The sequence below is a fragment of the Eptatretus burgeri genome, chromosome 3 (genome assembly GCF_056783735.1).
Source record: "Eptatretus burgeri isolate ZD-2024b chromosome 3, Ebu_testis_v1, whole genome shotgun sequence".
Taxonomy (NCBI): Eukaryota; Metazoa; Chordata; class Myxini; order Myxiniformes; family Myxinidae; genus Eptatretus; species Eptatretus burgeri.
The window spans coordinates 145,310,045-145,325,736 of record NC_140963.1 but is presented as its reverse complement, the minus strand read 5'-3'; the positions used below and the strand labels follow the sequence as shown (position 1 = coordinate 145,325,736).

Sequence of the window (15,692 nt, the reverse complement as noted above, 5' to 3'; positions counted from 1 at the left end):
CTTCTGGCCTTTGATGGCATGCTTCGCAGCTTGACAGCTGCCGGTTACCAGGCCTTGAAACAGGGGGCTGGGTTGTTGGAAACATGCTCATCAGCTGAACTGGGGTGCTATTGGAAGTGTTTGCCTCCAGCATCCTTCTCCGATGGACACCCATCACCAATTGATAAGGATGAACTTGAAAGCTCTTTTCTCCTCTAGGAATGGGGTATGGTTGATCATGGGTAAAATTGATTAAAATTGTCCTTTCTAGGATAATAGATAGGACAAAAGGGGGGTAATGTGGGAGTAAAAATAATTAATTCCATCTTGTGAAATATGAAAATGGCCATTTTGGCAATAGAAAGCTCTATGGATCACATGACTACTGAAAAGCACTGGTGTTTCTGTATTAATCACACTGAAACAAATATTTTTCATTTTGAGATAAGTATTTTGTCCACAAATTATGTAACCATTTCTCTATTTTTGCCTTTAAACAATATGGAAGTATAAAATGTGTTGTAAAGTATGGGTCACTTTATCACCATATAAGGAATGGCTTGCCAGGAAACAAATCCTGAAGAGTTGTGGAGTGCATTTAAGACCACCATCCTTGATGTTGCCGGTGGATGTCTTGGAACTCACCAGAGGGCGAAGATATTTTTGTCTCAAGGAACACTGGATACCATTGACCAGAGTTGCAGGGCCAGGCTGAATGGCAGAGCTGAGCTGTTCAGGGAGCTGAGACGTAAAACTGTATGTGTGCTGAGGGTGGACAAGGAGGCCTATGTGCAAGGAATCTGTGATGTTTTCATGTCCCCATTCACAATCTCAAAAGATATGTCTCCCAAGAACAATCATCCAAACTGTCTTCGTGTCCCCATTCACAATCTCAAAAGATATATCTCCCAAGAACAACCATCCAAACTGTCTTCATGTTTCCCTTTCATATTCTCAAGAGACATGTCTCCCGTGAACAATGATACAAACTGTCTTCATGTCCCCATTCACAATCTCAAGAGATATGTCTCGTGAAAATTCCGTGCAATGCCGTGGAATTTCCACTCTCAAGTGATTGCGACTTCTGAAATCCAATTGTGTTAATAAATAATCCTAACTGAATATCTCCTTCGTTGTTGTTGTTGTTGTTGTTGTTGTTGTTGTTGTTGTTGTTGTTGTTGTTGTTGTTGTTGTTGTTGCTGCCTTGGTCCCTCGTCAAGTGAAAAGACAGACGGAAATCAATTATCCAGCAGCATCCACCAGACGCTCCCAGACATGTATTGTAGAAGAGATTTTCAAGAGGTACTTGTTGGATCAGGGAAGGGCAGTTCGTCATGATAATGTGTGGTGGTTTGTGGGGAAGATAAACAGAGGAGAAACGTGGGTTTTGCGTTATTTGGAGCATATGTTAATATTGCCATAAGGGAGGGGTGGTGTCTGCACCAGTGTCTGGCTCGATGGTGGACAAAGTGTTGCTTGTAAAGAGTGAATTTCAAAGGGGATGGTGGGGCAGGGTGGTTGAGGATATTGTTTGAGGGACTATGTGCTATTGAATGTGATGATTGATAGTTGTGAATGTAAGGATGCATATAAGTGTCTTGTGGGGGAGGAGGTAAAATAAAAATGAGAGTAATGATGAGCGTTGTATGTTTCATATGTCATTGGAGTGAAGGATGGGTGCTCATACAGTGACATGGGTGATCAGGATAGTGTGGACAGGTGATCATACAGTCACATGCGTGATGAGGATGTTGTAGACAGGTGATCATATAGTGACATGGGTAAGAGTGATAGTTGAGGCTGGGTGGTCAGTTAGTAGACATCAATTAGTGGATAAACATATACATCAACAAGTGGATATATCCACATCAATTCATGGATAAACATACATCAACATGTGGATATATCCACATCAATTAGTGGATAAACATATACATCAGCTGGTTGATAACGAAATAAGATTTCAACCCCTTGACCAAACTACCACAAAATCACAAATAATTTTTACAATTTATTGTAATATTCGTTGTGTATGCAGATATTATCTGTTACTGTTACCTGTCGTCATCTCAATTTCCTGAGCGGAGGGCGATGATTTTGTTTTGGACATGGCACCAGTCCTTGTGGGTGATCAGGATGTGGGTGATCACCCTTGTGGGTGATGTGGGTGATCAGGACATGGGTGATCAGGATATTGTGGACAGTGATTATATTGTGACATGGGTGAGAGGGATGTTGTGGATGGGTGATCATACAGTGACATGGGTGATCGGGATGTTGTGGATGGATGGTCATGTCGTGACAGAGATGAGAGGGATGTTGTGTATGGGTGATCATGGAGTGACATGGATGAGAGTAATGTTGTGGATGGGTGGTCAGAGTGACATGGATTAGAATGATGTTGTGGATGGGTGGTCATATAGTGACATGGGTGAGAGTGATGTTGTGGATGGGTGGTCAGAGTGACATGGATGAGAGTAATGTTGTGGATGGGTGGTCAGAGTGACATGGATGAGAGTAATGTTGTGGATGGGTGGTCAGAGTGACATGGATTAGAATGATGTTGTGGATGGGTGGTCATATAGTGACATGGATGAGAGTGATGTTGTGGATGGGTGGTCAGAGTGACATGGATTCGAATGATGTTGTGGATGGGTGGTCATATAGTGACATGGGTGAGAGTGATGTTGTGGATGGGTGGTCAGAGTGACACGGATTAGAATGATGTTGTGGATGGGTGGTCATATAGTGACATGGGTGAGAGGGATGTGGTGGATGGGTGGTCAGAGTGATATGGATGAGAGGGATGTTGTGAATGGATGGTCATGGAATGATATGGATGAGAGTAATGTGGAGGATGGGTGGTCATATAGCGACATGGGTAAGAGTGATAGTTGAGGTTGGGTGGTCAGTTAGTAGACATCAATTGGTAAATAAACATATACATCAGCAAGTGGATATATCCACATCAATTAGTGGATAAACATATACATCAGCTGGTCGATACCGAAATAAGATTTCAACCCCTTGACCATACTGCCACAAAATCACAAATAATGTTTACAATTTATTGTAATATTCGTTGTGTATGCAGATATTATCTGTTCCTGTTACCTGTCGTCATCTCAATTTCCTGAGCGGGGGGCGATGATTTTGTTTTGGGCATGGCACCAGTCCTTGTGACAATATTTTTCTCTTTTGAGGCCTTCAACATCTGTTTCATCACCTACAATGAAGACACTGCACTTACAGATGTGCCTGTGTGTACCGAGAAACTTAGTGCAATCACAGTGTTATTACAAATTGCCCCAACCACAGCCTCTGTCCTCCCTTTCCCCCACCACTTAAATTTCAGATGTGAGGAAAGGAGGATCTATGCAACATGGGTCACCTGTTTGTTGCACCTATCTGAGTACTTAGCTCATCAGGATGCATTGCCAGATCAAATCTCATATAATGTGTTCATGCATCAAAGTCCTGTTCATATTGTTAGATTGTGGAGGTTGATGAAAGAATCTAATAGAGAGTAGAGCAATCTATTGTGATAACAGCACACCAAGGGATTTATTGTAATATCAGCATACGAACTGCAGTACACCGAGCGACGGACTTGGAAGAACGCAATACGTGAATTCCCCTGTAAGCAGGACGAGAATCACTTGTCCACAGGTGATGCTCTACCCCCTCACAGATTCCTCACAGATTGGCCTCCTTGTCCACCCTTAGTGCACGTGCAGTTTTATGCCTTAGCTCCCTAAACAGCTCAGCTCTGCCATTCAGCCTGGCCCTGCGACTCTGATCAATGGTATGCAGTGTCCATTGAGAGAGAAAATTCTTCTTTGTCCTATGGTGAGTTCCAAGACATCAAATGGAAACATCAAGGACGGTGGTCTTGTAGGCACTGCACAACTCTTCAAGATCCGCCAAAGTACCCAGCCCCCCAAATCTCCACTCAGCCTGTTCGCAAACTCCTCAACTACCCTCTCATCCGTGAGCTTGCCAACATCCAGCCAAGGCTGGAGGAGGAGGTGATTGGGACCATACTCTGTGCAGAGTGTTGGAGCTGCTCAAGCAGTGTCCTTGGCTATTGGGTTCAATCCTGGACGGGTCGCCACTCCGACACAGTACACCAGCATGCTGGCACTCATTTTGCCGACCCCGGAAGGATGATAGGTCGAGTTAATTCTGGTATTAATTAACCTGGTATTAATTCAACAGCTGAGCAGGATTTTAACCCAGGACCCAAGCCCACCACACTAACAATTAAGTCAACACCAGGCATGGATGGTACCGTTCTCCTGGATTTAAGCTGAACCTTCAGAGTTGCAACAACAAGCCGGTGATCATTATTGAGGAACTGAGCACTCCAGTAAACACTGCAGTTCTGGATCATCCTCCAGCGACCATCAACGAGCACATGGTCAATCTCCTTTGCCACACCACCAGCGTTGGAATACCAAGTCCAGCGATGAGCTTGTGGATGCTGAAACCATGAACCAGCCACCCTAAGTCCATGACCTCTTCCAAAGTCAAGAAACTTAGTGCTATTCTGGTTCACAATTCCAGACCCATGGGGACCAACACACGTTTCATAACCATCCCTATCAGTTCCAGTCGATGCATTAAAATCCCCAAGACGACAAGAGTATCTCATCTGGGGCAGTGATCAACCACAGACTCGAACGTGGCGTAGAATGTATCATTCACGGTGAGATCACTCGCCTCAGTAGGAGCATAAACAGAGACCAGGGAAATGACACCCAAGGAGTGACGAATCCTTAGTCTCATAATACGCTCTTTGACTGGTGTTACCTCAATTATCATTGGAGTCAGCTTATTGGACAGAGCTCAGCAACTCCTTGGGCATGGTAACCATCAGAGCGACCAGACCAGACTACCGAGGGGTGACGCTGCTCTCAGTGCCGGGCAAGGTCTTTGCTCGGATAATTCTTGATAGGGTTCGCCACCATCTGCTTGAGCACCAGCGTCCAGAGCAGTCAGGCTTTACACCAGAGGTCAACGATTGACCGTATCCTTGCTCTTCGTGTCCTCACCGAACGCAGACGAGAGTTTCGGCAGGGGCTGCTTGCAGCCGATGTTGATCTCTGCAAGGAGTTCGATTCAGTGAATCGGGATGTCCTCTGGAGGATTCTTGGTCTTCGTGGGGTGTCACCAAAACTGATCGATCTGATGTCTGAACTCTACTCTGGTACTGAGAGTGCTGTGAAGTGTGGTGGTACCATCTCTGACTTATTTCCAGTTGTTACTGGAGTTCGTCAGGTGTGTGTACTGGCCCCCACACTTTTCAGCACTTGTATGGTCTGGATTTTAGGGAGGATGTCGGAGAGATCAAGCTGCGGTGCATCGTTTGGGAATGTCAAGATCTCGGACCTTGATTTTGCAGATGATGCAGTCATCTTTGCGGAGACTTTAGATATCCTTTTGGGGGCCCTCGAGGTGCTGAATGAGGAGTCGGAGCCGCTGGGATTACGGGTTTCTTGAGTCAAAACTAAGATCCAGGCTTTCTGTGACATCTTGGAGGCTGCTGTCCTGTCTGTGTCTGTTTGTGGTGAGGATGTTGAGGTCGTGGAGAGATTCACTTAACCTGGCAGTGATATTCATGTCTCTGCTGGCTGCGAGTCAGAAGTCAATAGACGTCTGGGTCGGGCCTGGGGAGTCATGGATTCACTGGATCATGGGGTGTGGCGCTGCCGGTACCTGTGCGGGAGGACGAAAGTCCGAGTCTTCAGGTCCTTGGTACTTCCAGTCTTGCTCTATGGATGCGAGACTTGGACTCTGACCAAGGATCTGAGATGGAGACTTAATTCCTTTGGTACCAGGTCTCTTCGGAGAATCCTTGGCTATCGCTGGTCGGATTTTGTGTCCAACGAGCGGTTGCTGAGAGAGATTCGGATGAGATTTGTTACCTGCATAGTCCGTGAGCATCAGTTGCGGCTGTATGGACACGTGGCTCTTTTTCCTGACGCTGATCCTGCTCACCAGATTCTCTCAGCGAGGGAGTCTCATGAGTGGAGGAGGCCAGTGGGCCGACCACGTGCCTCGTAGTCGCAGCAGGTTGACCATCATCTCAAGGAGATGGGGATGGGCCTGGCATCAGCCTGGGGGATGGCCAGATGGAGGCCCGTGGAGTACCGGCGGAAAGTGGACGCAGCGACGCGCTGTTCTGGCACATGCTCCCATACCTGACCTGACCTGACCAGACCAATAGTAGGTGTAACTACTCCACCATGATCCCACCAAAATCCGGTCTCCAAACCTCAGAGAGTGCTGCAATACCGATGTCCAAACACTTTAGCTCAGATGACAACAGAGACAGGTGATCCTGCAATACCGATGTCCAAACACTTTAGCTCAGATGACAACAGAGACAGGTGATCATCCTCTCAGGGAGAGGACATTCCAAGCACCCACCTGAACGGAATGCCTCAGGTTAACACAAGGAGACCGCAGTCTGGTGGACGACACCTCAGCACCACCCTGACACGCACAACCACAATCTGACCCGGGAAGGTTACCCCGTGGTTTTCCTCCGATCATCAAGGTTTGGGGGTCCTGAAGGCTTTGCCCTCATCCCGTGAGCTGCCATGCGGAGGGACGCTGCACAGGAGGTACTCCCACGGAGTGGGTTTTCAGATTTTTTGATGCTTTTAGTATGTTTTGCGGAATGAAGGGTTTTATGGTGGCCGAAGTGCAAATCCTGCCACCAACCTCCTAATAAAAAGTAAACCAACTGCAGGAGGATGTCCGCATACAAAGTTGGGCACTAGATATGGGTGGCCGTTGGCTCACAAGGAGCATCTCCACCCTTTGACAGGTTTTGTTCTTCATCCTGCTGGGTGTCCATATCATACACCCTCATCACCAAGAAACTTGCTGGGAGAGACAGTTCAGTCGCCGACAACCCGACCAAGGAACAGGTTAGTTCATGTTTACATGGTACCTGTAGCAAGTCACAGATCTAATCTGACCTGTTCTGACACAGAATCTGTGAGTTTAGCATTGTGTCGAGTTGCTTGGTCCGTGCACAAGTAGAAAGGAACTCAATGCAACTATGTTCAGGAATCTGTGAGCTTAAGTGTTACGTGTCACCACACGAGGGATGGTGTGGTGTTAATTAGCTTATGGAGCAAGAATAAGTTCCCCAGTACGTGATTGCCCTCTGTGATTTTGCCCTTTGTTTTTTATATTTAAAGCCATGCAATAATAGCCATGTTCTGGTTAGGGACAAGTGTTGGTTCTGGGACCAACCACTCAACAGACGCCTGCTGTTGCTCACTTACATTCACTTCCTGCCAAGCTGTTATCTAATAACCCACAATTCTCCCTGCTGTCTCCCCACCCCCACCACACTTTCTTACTCTCATCTCTTTATAACGTATTATAGTGTTCAAAGCTCTCTTTATTGTATCCTAGGAGGGATATCCATTCTACAAACAGAAATAAATAGTAAGTATTGATGCCACCTTTTGTTGCAAAACTGCACCATATTCATAACTAGTGAAAATCTGAGGCTTTACTATGGAAAGTTTAATTGGGAATTATATTTACAGGTAAGATTTCTTTCTGTTGCCACTGTTGAAATCTTCATTTATTGTCTTTGAGGCCTGTCACAAAGACCTAGATGTCTCAATATGGAGCTCTGTTCAAAGCATAGTAAGTCATAAGCAGTATTCATCATGTTGCATGAAATGTTATGGTGGTCGTTCTGTTCCAGCCCAAGGGTAGCATCTTGCAAGTGGGATGGTTGGGGAATCAGGACCACCTCGAAGGCAGACCTTAATGAAAAAGAACCCATCATTACAGCAGGTTCTGCACATTTTTGGAAATTATCATCAGATAATTTAACTTGACCACCATCTGCATTGATTGCATCTTGCAAGTGGGCATATGACTCCACTGTGAGAGTTTTCTGGTTCAGTAGAATGTAACGTCACTCACCTTCAATTTTGGCATACATGTCAACTATACGCTGATGAAAGAGGGCTGCACATTTGAGTAAATGGTCGACACCCTCTCTGACCATTATGTAGTCGGCATAGAAACAATTTGAGGAAACTTTTTTTGTAAGCAATTGACAGTCCAGTTTGTAGGTTTTGTTGTGCAATTTGAAAGTAATAGCCATCTTGTCCTTGCCAGAGGATAATTTGATATTGCAGTGCATCATAAGCTTTGTTGGTCTCTGAGATGCGGTCTACAGAACTGCCCTGGTAATGGACTGCAATGTCCTTGTTTCAATGGGGTTCTCCAACCAAAAGGGCAGCCACTTCATTGCATGTTGGTGCACTGAATCGCCTTGTATGCTCCTCTGTGGGTATCTTTGTCAGCAAGAATGATGATTTTGTACTCTGGAGAGGTCATTTGCTGAGCAGCACATTTGAAGCTCCTTATCAGTTCATTTTCTTGGTGAAGCATTTCTTGAAGAACAGGAACAATTTCAGTTTTTTCCCCCAGGAATATTGCTACATTGTTGGTTGCATTGCTCATCTATATCTCCGATGAAATAAATCTGGGCAAATTTGGGTTCCTCTCCTGATCAAGGATGTACAGATCCAATCCTGTGATAAACATGACCTTGGATCATCGAGATCGTCATGAAACCAAATTCCAAAATTTATAAGGTAGCTCCAAAAGATGTAATTTTGAAAGCATGAATTGCACTTTCTGATGTTTTCAGTGAAGTGTTTCTGTCTTCTTCCATCACCTCTCCAGGCTCGCACCGCACCCCCTGCTCTGTCTGCAATATCTTCTTCTTCTTCTTCTTCTTCTCCTTTCGGCTGCTCCCGTTAGGGGTCGCCACAGCGGATCATCCGATCCGCATAGTGATTTGGCACATGTTTTACGCCGGATGCCCTTCCTGACGCAACCCTGGTCGCCTCTTACGACACAGGGATATGGTACACCTATTTTAACTGGGGTATACACCGGCCCAGTATACTGGTACTCATTTCGCCGACCTCGGAAGGATGACAGGCTGAGTCAACTCTGTCTGCAATATGTCCCGCCATATTTCCGCAGGGCGCTCGAGGTCCGCCAGCAAACCCCTTCTGGTAAAACTACCAAAATCAAGAATCAATGTTCACCTTCGCTCTTTCATGCCTCTTTTTCCCCACCTTCAGAACAAACTCCCACACTCTCTTTAATCCCACTCTTTTCTCCAGGTCTTCAAAAGAGCTGTTCACCACGACCTCTTATCTTCCCCCATCCAAAACCACAATCATTCCTATCCCCATAAATCCACCCCAAAACCACCTCCTTCAAATTCCCTGTCTTCCTTTCAGAAAGTTCCCTGTTGTGTAAGGTCCTGAAAGTCCCTGTGGTGCCCATCTTGCACACCCAGTGTTTTCCACCCCATCCTTCTCCCTTCCACAGATCTCATAATGTCTCTGATCCCCACTGTTTTGTCCTTCTGTCTCCTGCTGCCCTTTGTTGTGTGTCAGCTCTCATACAAGGCTTGAAATGTTAACAAAAAAAAAAAAAAATAGTGTTTGGATTCTGGAGTTTGCCCAGACAAGAGTCAACTGCTCTAATAAAAAAGAATATATATATATATATATATATATATATATATATATTTTATATATATGTACACACTGTCGAGGCTCGTATAAGAGCGAACAGAATGCACAACAAGAGGGGCGAGAGAAGGAAAACAGTGGGGAACAGATACATGAGGAGATCTGTGGAAGGGAGAGGGATGGGGCGAGATACACAGGGTAAACAAGATGGACATCACAGAGACTTTCAGGAAGGAAATCAGGGAATTTGAAGGAAGTGGGTTTGGGGTGGAATAGCGGGGGTAGAATAGATCGTGGTGAACAGCTGTTTTGAAGAGCTGAAGGGAAGAGTGGGATTGAAGAGAGTGTGGGAGTTTGTTCCCAAGGCGGGAAAAAAGAGACATGAAAGAGTGAAGGTGAGCAGTGATTCCTGATTTTGGTAGTTTTACCAGAAGGGGTTTGCTGGCGGACCTTGAGTGTCCTGCGGAAATATGGGGGGGGATACATATCTCAGACAGAGCAGGGGGGGGCAGGCCAGAGAGGAGATGGCAGAAGACAAAAAGATTACTGACCTGCCTGTGGTGAGAGATTGAGAGACCCAAAGACTCAGCCTCATCGCGGGAGATACCAACGATCCAAAATCCCTTGGCTTCCATAGCAGGAAGCTGAGAAAGGTGAGAGGTGGGAGCACCAGCAGAGAGGAGAGAACAGTACTCCTTCAAGCTGTGGACGAAAGCTTTGTAAGTGCTCAGGAGCTCAGGTGTGCCAAGGAAGGACTTTGCACGACGGAGGATTCCCAGTCAGCGACTGGATTTGGAGACCAGCTTGGAAATGTGGCTTTCCCAGGAAAGATCATGGCAAATAGTGAGACCCAGAGGCTTGAATGAAAGGAATTCTTCAAGAGGATTGTTGAGAAAGTAGATGGTGTGGGGGGGGGGGGGTGGAGTTCCACACAGTCCTTTTGGAGAGACATAGTGAGTGTGTGAGATTTGTCTGGATTGAAAGACATGTTCCATGTGTTGGACCAGCTTGTAATTTTATCCAGATGTGTACAGAGTGAATAGGCTGCTGCTTGCCAACCTGAGGGAAGACAGATGGTACGGCAGAGGGTGGAGTCATCAGCAAAGAGATATAGAGGATTTCCCAGAAAGTCAGAGAGATCATTGATGAAAACCAGAAAAAGAACAGGGCCCAGAACGCTACCTTGAGGAACTCCAGCCTGCACAGGAAGAGGGGATGAAAGAACTCCATTTAGGGCCACACGTTGACTGTGACAGGAGAGGAAGTCTGCGAGCCATGAGTGGAGATGTCCTTGGATACCATATGAAGAGAGTTTGGGAAGAATTGCGTGGTGCCAGACCATATTGAAAGCACGCGATATGTCTCGGGAGATGGCTGTGATTTCATGTCTGGCAGTGAGGACCTCCATCCATTGTTGGGAGAGCAGAAGCAGCATATCCAGGGTAGAGTGACCTGGTCTGAAACCAAATTGATGATCGGAAATCAAGCCATTGGAGAAGAAGAAGAAGGATTTGATGGCTGAAGCGATGATGGATTCCATAACCTTGCTGACGATTGGGAGAAGGCTGATTGGTCTGTAGTTCCATGGATCTGTTTTTGCACCTTTTTGTGCAGGGCAGTGATGTTTGCAGATTTCCAAGCAGATGGCAGATGACCTTGAGCAAATGACTGGGTGAATTGAACAGAGAGAGGGTGAGCAAGAGCAGAAGAGCAGGCTTTGAGGACACGTGGGCTGATGCCGTCTGGACCGGTTGCAGAATCCGAGTCGAGGTTTGACAGAAAGCTCTCCACCTTGTCAGGAGAAAAGGACACAGAGTCCAGGAAAAGTTGGGTGCGACTGAGTAAGGTGGGTACAGAAAGCGATGGGTTTGTGACACAAGATTCAGAAGCAAACACAGAGTTTAGACATTCAGCTTTATCACGTGTGGTATCAGCAGTGTGGCCATTTGAGGTAAGGGAGGTGATGGAGGGGGAATATTCACCAGAAATAGATTTGATTAGATGCCACCAGGATTTGGAGGAGAGAGAGAGGTTTGAGAGTTCCGACTTGATGTTGTTTTCTGGCTCTCCTGGGGGTAGATACACACTTGTTCCGAGCTTTATGGAAGGAAGTGAGATTGCCTTCAGTTGGAATAGCCTTCCATGAGGTGAAGGAAAGTTGTTTCAGGACAACGGTCTCGCCACAAGATTCTGTGTGCCATGAGTGAGAGGTAGGGTAGGACAACTGACGATGAGAGGGGATAAATCTGTGCATGAGGGAGAGCAAGTTTCTTTGAAAGAATTCCCAGGACGAGTAAATGTCGGAGGAAGTAGAGATGGGAGACCAGTCTGGAAATTGATGGCTGCTTGAAGTCCGTGCCAGTCGGCCTGAGTGAAATACCAGACTCGACGGTGCTGAGGTGGTTCTCTAATAACAGCTCGAGAGATGTCCACTTTGATGAGCACGTAGTCAGATGAACCAATTGGAGCAGAGAAGAACAGCAGATATTTTCAGGAAAATTGGTCAAAATCAGATCCAGAAGAGATAGCGTACCATTGGTTGAGAAACGGGGCCGGACGTTGACAGATTGCGTCAGTCCCAATGAGTCACAAGTTTTTTGCTGAAGTGCCATGGTTGGTGAGAGAAGTACCCACACCGAGCCAACTGGCGTGATGACAACTGAAGTCACCACATACGAGGAAGAGAGAGTTGGGATGCAAGGATAGATGTTGGTCCATGTTTTTGGAGAGCGAGATGTAAATGGAGTCATCGCTGTTTGTTGGACAGTATACCTACAAACATGAGGTGGGTGTGGGGGGAAGTCAAAGCCGGAGGTATTCCTATGGGTGTGGCAGAGAGGTCATTGCATGGTGAGTGATGCATGGAGTACTTGATGAAGAGAGCAACTCCGCCGCCAGGATGAGGCTCAGGTCTGTCACACGAGGTTCAGGAGGAGGGAGTAACCAGGGAGATATGAGGGAGTCAGAGACATCTTCAAGGAGGAAAGTTTATGTGAAGCAGATTATGTCTGGTTTGTCAGTGGCAACCTGTATGGAAAGATCTGTCAGGTTTGAGTGAAGGCCCAGATGTGTGAGATCCGCACTATTATCCGTAAGGAAGAGGGAGGGGAGGAGGTTTTGGGTGCAGGGGAGGGGGGGAGGATAGGACGAGGGAAGGGGGGTAAGGAGAGTTGTTGAAAGAGTGGGGGGGGGATTGCACTTGAGCTCGGGGAGTGGGCCGGATGAGGAGGATAAAAGGCTCAGTGATGAAGGGTTGAGGTACAGTGGGGAGTAATAAGAGAGGGGGCAGAGGGCAGTTTAAGATTGAAGGAGGTGGAGTGATGAGATGGAAGAGAAAGGGTGGGGGAAGGAGACAGCTTTGTGGATGTGAGGGGGGCAACTTTGGGAAGGGGGAATGAGGGTGAAGATTGGAGGGAGAATGGGGGGGGGTTGAGAATGGTGAGAGGGAAATTTGGCGGCGGGGGAGTGTGAAGGTTGCTTTGAGAGAGAGGGGAGACGATGAGAGCAGGCATGGCCAAGATGGAGGAGGGCGATGGGAGAGGTGGGGAGAAGGGAAAGATGAGACTTGGCGAAGGTATGGTGAGGAAGGCAGCAGGCAAGGAGAGGTACAAGATTTGAGGGGTTGGGAAGGGGGGATATCAGGTCAGGTCAGGTCAGATTAGATCTGTGACATGCTGCAGGTACCATACAAACCTGCACTAACCTGTTCCATGGTCAGGTTGTCGGTGACGAAACGATCTCCCCCACGAGGTTTTTTGGTGAGGAAGGTGTAGGATATGGACACCCAACAGGATTAAAAACAAAACCTGTCAAAGGGCGGAGGAGCTCCTTGTGAGCCAACGGTCACCCATATCTAGTGCCCAACTGTGTCTGTGGAGATCGTCCTACAGTTGGGTTACTTTTTATTATGACGTTGTTGGCAGGATTTGCACTCTGGCCATCATAAAACCCTTCATTCCACAAAGCATACGAAAAGCATAACAAACAATAAATCTGAAAACCCACTCCGTGGGAGTACCTCCTGTGAAGTTGCCCTACGCAAGTTGCCCTACCTCACCGGATGATGAGATTTGGGAAAAGCCTTCGGGACCCCCAATCTTCGATGATAGGAGGAAAACCACGGGGTAACCTTCCTGGGTCATATTGCGGTTGTGTGTGTCGGGGTGGTGCTGAGGGTGTCGTCCACTACAAGGTCTCTCCTTGATTTAACCTGAGGCGGTCCCTTCAGGTGGTCAATGATTGAACGTATTCTTGCTCTTCGGGTCCTCACAGAATGCAGACGAGAGTTTCAGCAGGGGCTGCTTGCAGCCTATGTTGATCTCTGTAAAGCGTTTGATTCGGTGAATTGGGATGCCCTCTGGAGGATTTTTGGCCTTCGTGGGGTGCCACCAAAACTGATCGATCTGATGTCTGAACTCTACTCTGGTACTGAGAGTGCGATGAGATGTGGTGATACCATCTGTGACTTATTTCCAATTGTTAATGGAGTTTTTCAGGGGTGTGTAGAAACTCCCACACTTTTCTGCGCTTGTATGGACTGGATTATGGGGAGGATGTCGGAGAGATCAAGTTGCGGTACATTGTTTGAGAAGATCAAGATCTCTGACCTTGATTTCACAGATGATGCAGGCATCTTTCCGGAGACTCTAGATATCCTTTTAGGGGCCCTCGAGGTGCTGAATGAAGAGTCGGAGCCGCTGGGATTACGGGTTTCCTGGGTCAAACACTAAAATCCAGACTTCCAATGACATCTTGGATGCTGCTCTCTTGTCTGTACCTGTTTGCGACAAGGATGTTGAGGTCACGAAGAGATTCACTTACCTTGGCAGGGATATTCATGTCTCTGCTGGCTGGGAGCCAGAGGATAACAGACGTCTTGGTTGGGCCTGGGAAGTCATGGATTAACTGCATCATGGGGTGAGGCACTGCCGGTACCTGTGCGTGAGGACGAAAGTCCGAGCCTTCAGGTCCTTGGTGTTTCCAGTCTTGCTCTACGGATGTGAGACTTGGACTCTGACCAGGGATTTGAGACGGCAACTGAGGCCCCTGGAATGCCGGCAGAAAGTGGAAGCAGCGACGCGCTGTTCCGGCGCATTCTCCCATACTTGACCTACCTGACCTGGGGAGGGGGGGGTGTGCTGAGAGGAAGGTAGAAGCATGTTTTTGATGATGAGGAGTGTATTGATAAAGAGAGCGAGATATCTGTTCAGTTAGAATGGAGCCCACGGATGTTAGAACACCACACACTTTGGGACAACAGAGGAAGAGCTGATACTGACGCAGAAGACAGTGAGGAGGTGCCAAGAGCAGAGGAAGGATGAGGGGCAATTTGGGAGGGGTAAGGAGAGGGGGGGTAAGAAACAGGTATTTACCCTGGGTTATTTAAGTAGATGGGGTGAATTGGCACTGAAGTTGGGAAAAAAAACGAAAAACGACGATTGATGGAACATGAACATGCATTGCAAATTGGGATGTTTCAGATTTATGTCGGAGATGCGATTAAAGACATCACGTGAGGGACGCAATGAAGGAGAATCAAGAGACTGGAGAAAAGAAACGTTGTAACAGTGGGACTTTTTGACACGGGATGAAGGAAAGGTCGAGTTGAAAACCATCGTTTAAAGAACAAAAAGAGGAGTGCTTTATGATACAAGACCGAGAACCACACGTGCAAAAGAGGAAGTTGTAACATATAAAGAGAACGTTTATTTTTATTTTTTGACTAACATTATGCATGATGAGGAAATGGAAAAGTTGAAGAAAAATTATGTCGGAGTTTGGTTAATTTGGATCGGAAAATGCAGTATTTTGATTAAATTGATAATATGAAATCAACGTACTATATATTTGGAAAACTGCCTGCAAGCTCCCATGCTAACTTTGAGTATCAAATTCTTTCAGCCTCCCTTAAACTTAGCTGTATGAAAGGGGAGATGAAAAAGGTGGATGATGCTCAGCACTGGAGATTCAGAGAGTACCAAAGCAAGGGCCTTACCAGAGGAGAGTGAGTACGAGAAGGTTTCCTTCTTTTATTCTTCCCCAACAACTGACGCTTGGCTTTCTGAATGCTGCTGTCCAGTATCATCATTTGTGGAATCAAGCCAAAAAAGAGGTCTGCAAAGCAAAAGACCTGTAACTCACAGAGATGTAAATCAAGACAATAAAAATAGAACCAAG

At 46.7% G+C, this 15,692-nt stretch overlaps 1 protein-coding gene across 4 annotated transcripts in view; it reads right to left on the bottom strand.

Annotated features, from left to right (window-relative positions):
- The window catches only part of LOC147031219 (uncharacterized), a 196,862-nt gene that overhangs the window by 36,561 nt on the left and 144,609 nt on the right, over positions 1-15,692 (bottom strand). For all 4 annotated transcript variants that reach the window (XM_085876073.1, XM_085876071.1, XM_085876074.1 and 1 more), the window contains exons 11-12: positions 15,511-15,629; positions 3,094-3,205 (exon numbers count right to left, since the gene is read on the bottom strand). In XM_085876073.1, coding sequence (XP_085732199.1) covers positions 3,094-3,205; positions 15,511-15,629 — 231 coding nt within the window. The remainder of the gene's footprint in view (positions 1-3,093; positions 3,206-15,510; positions 15,630-15,692) is intronic.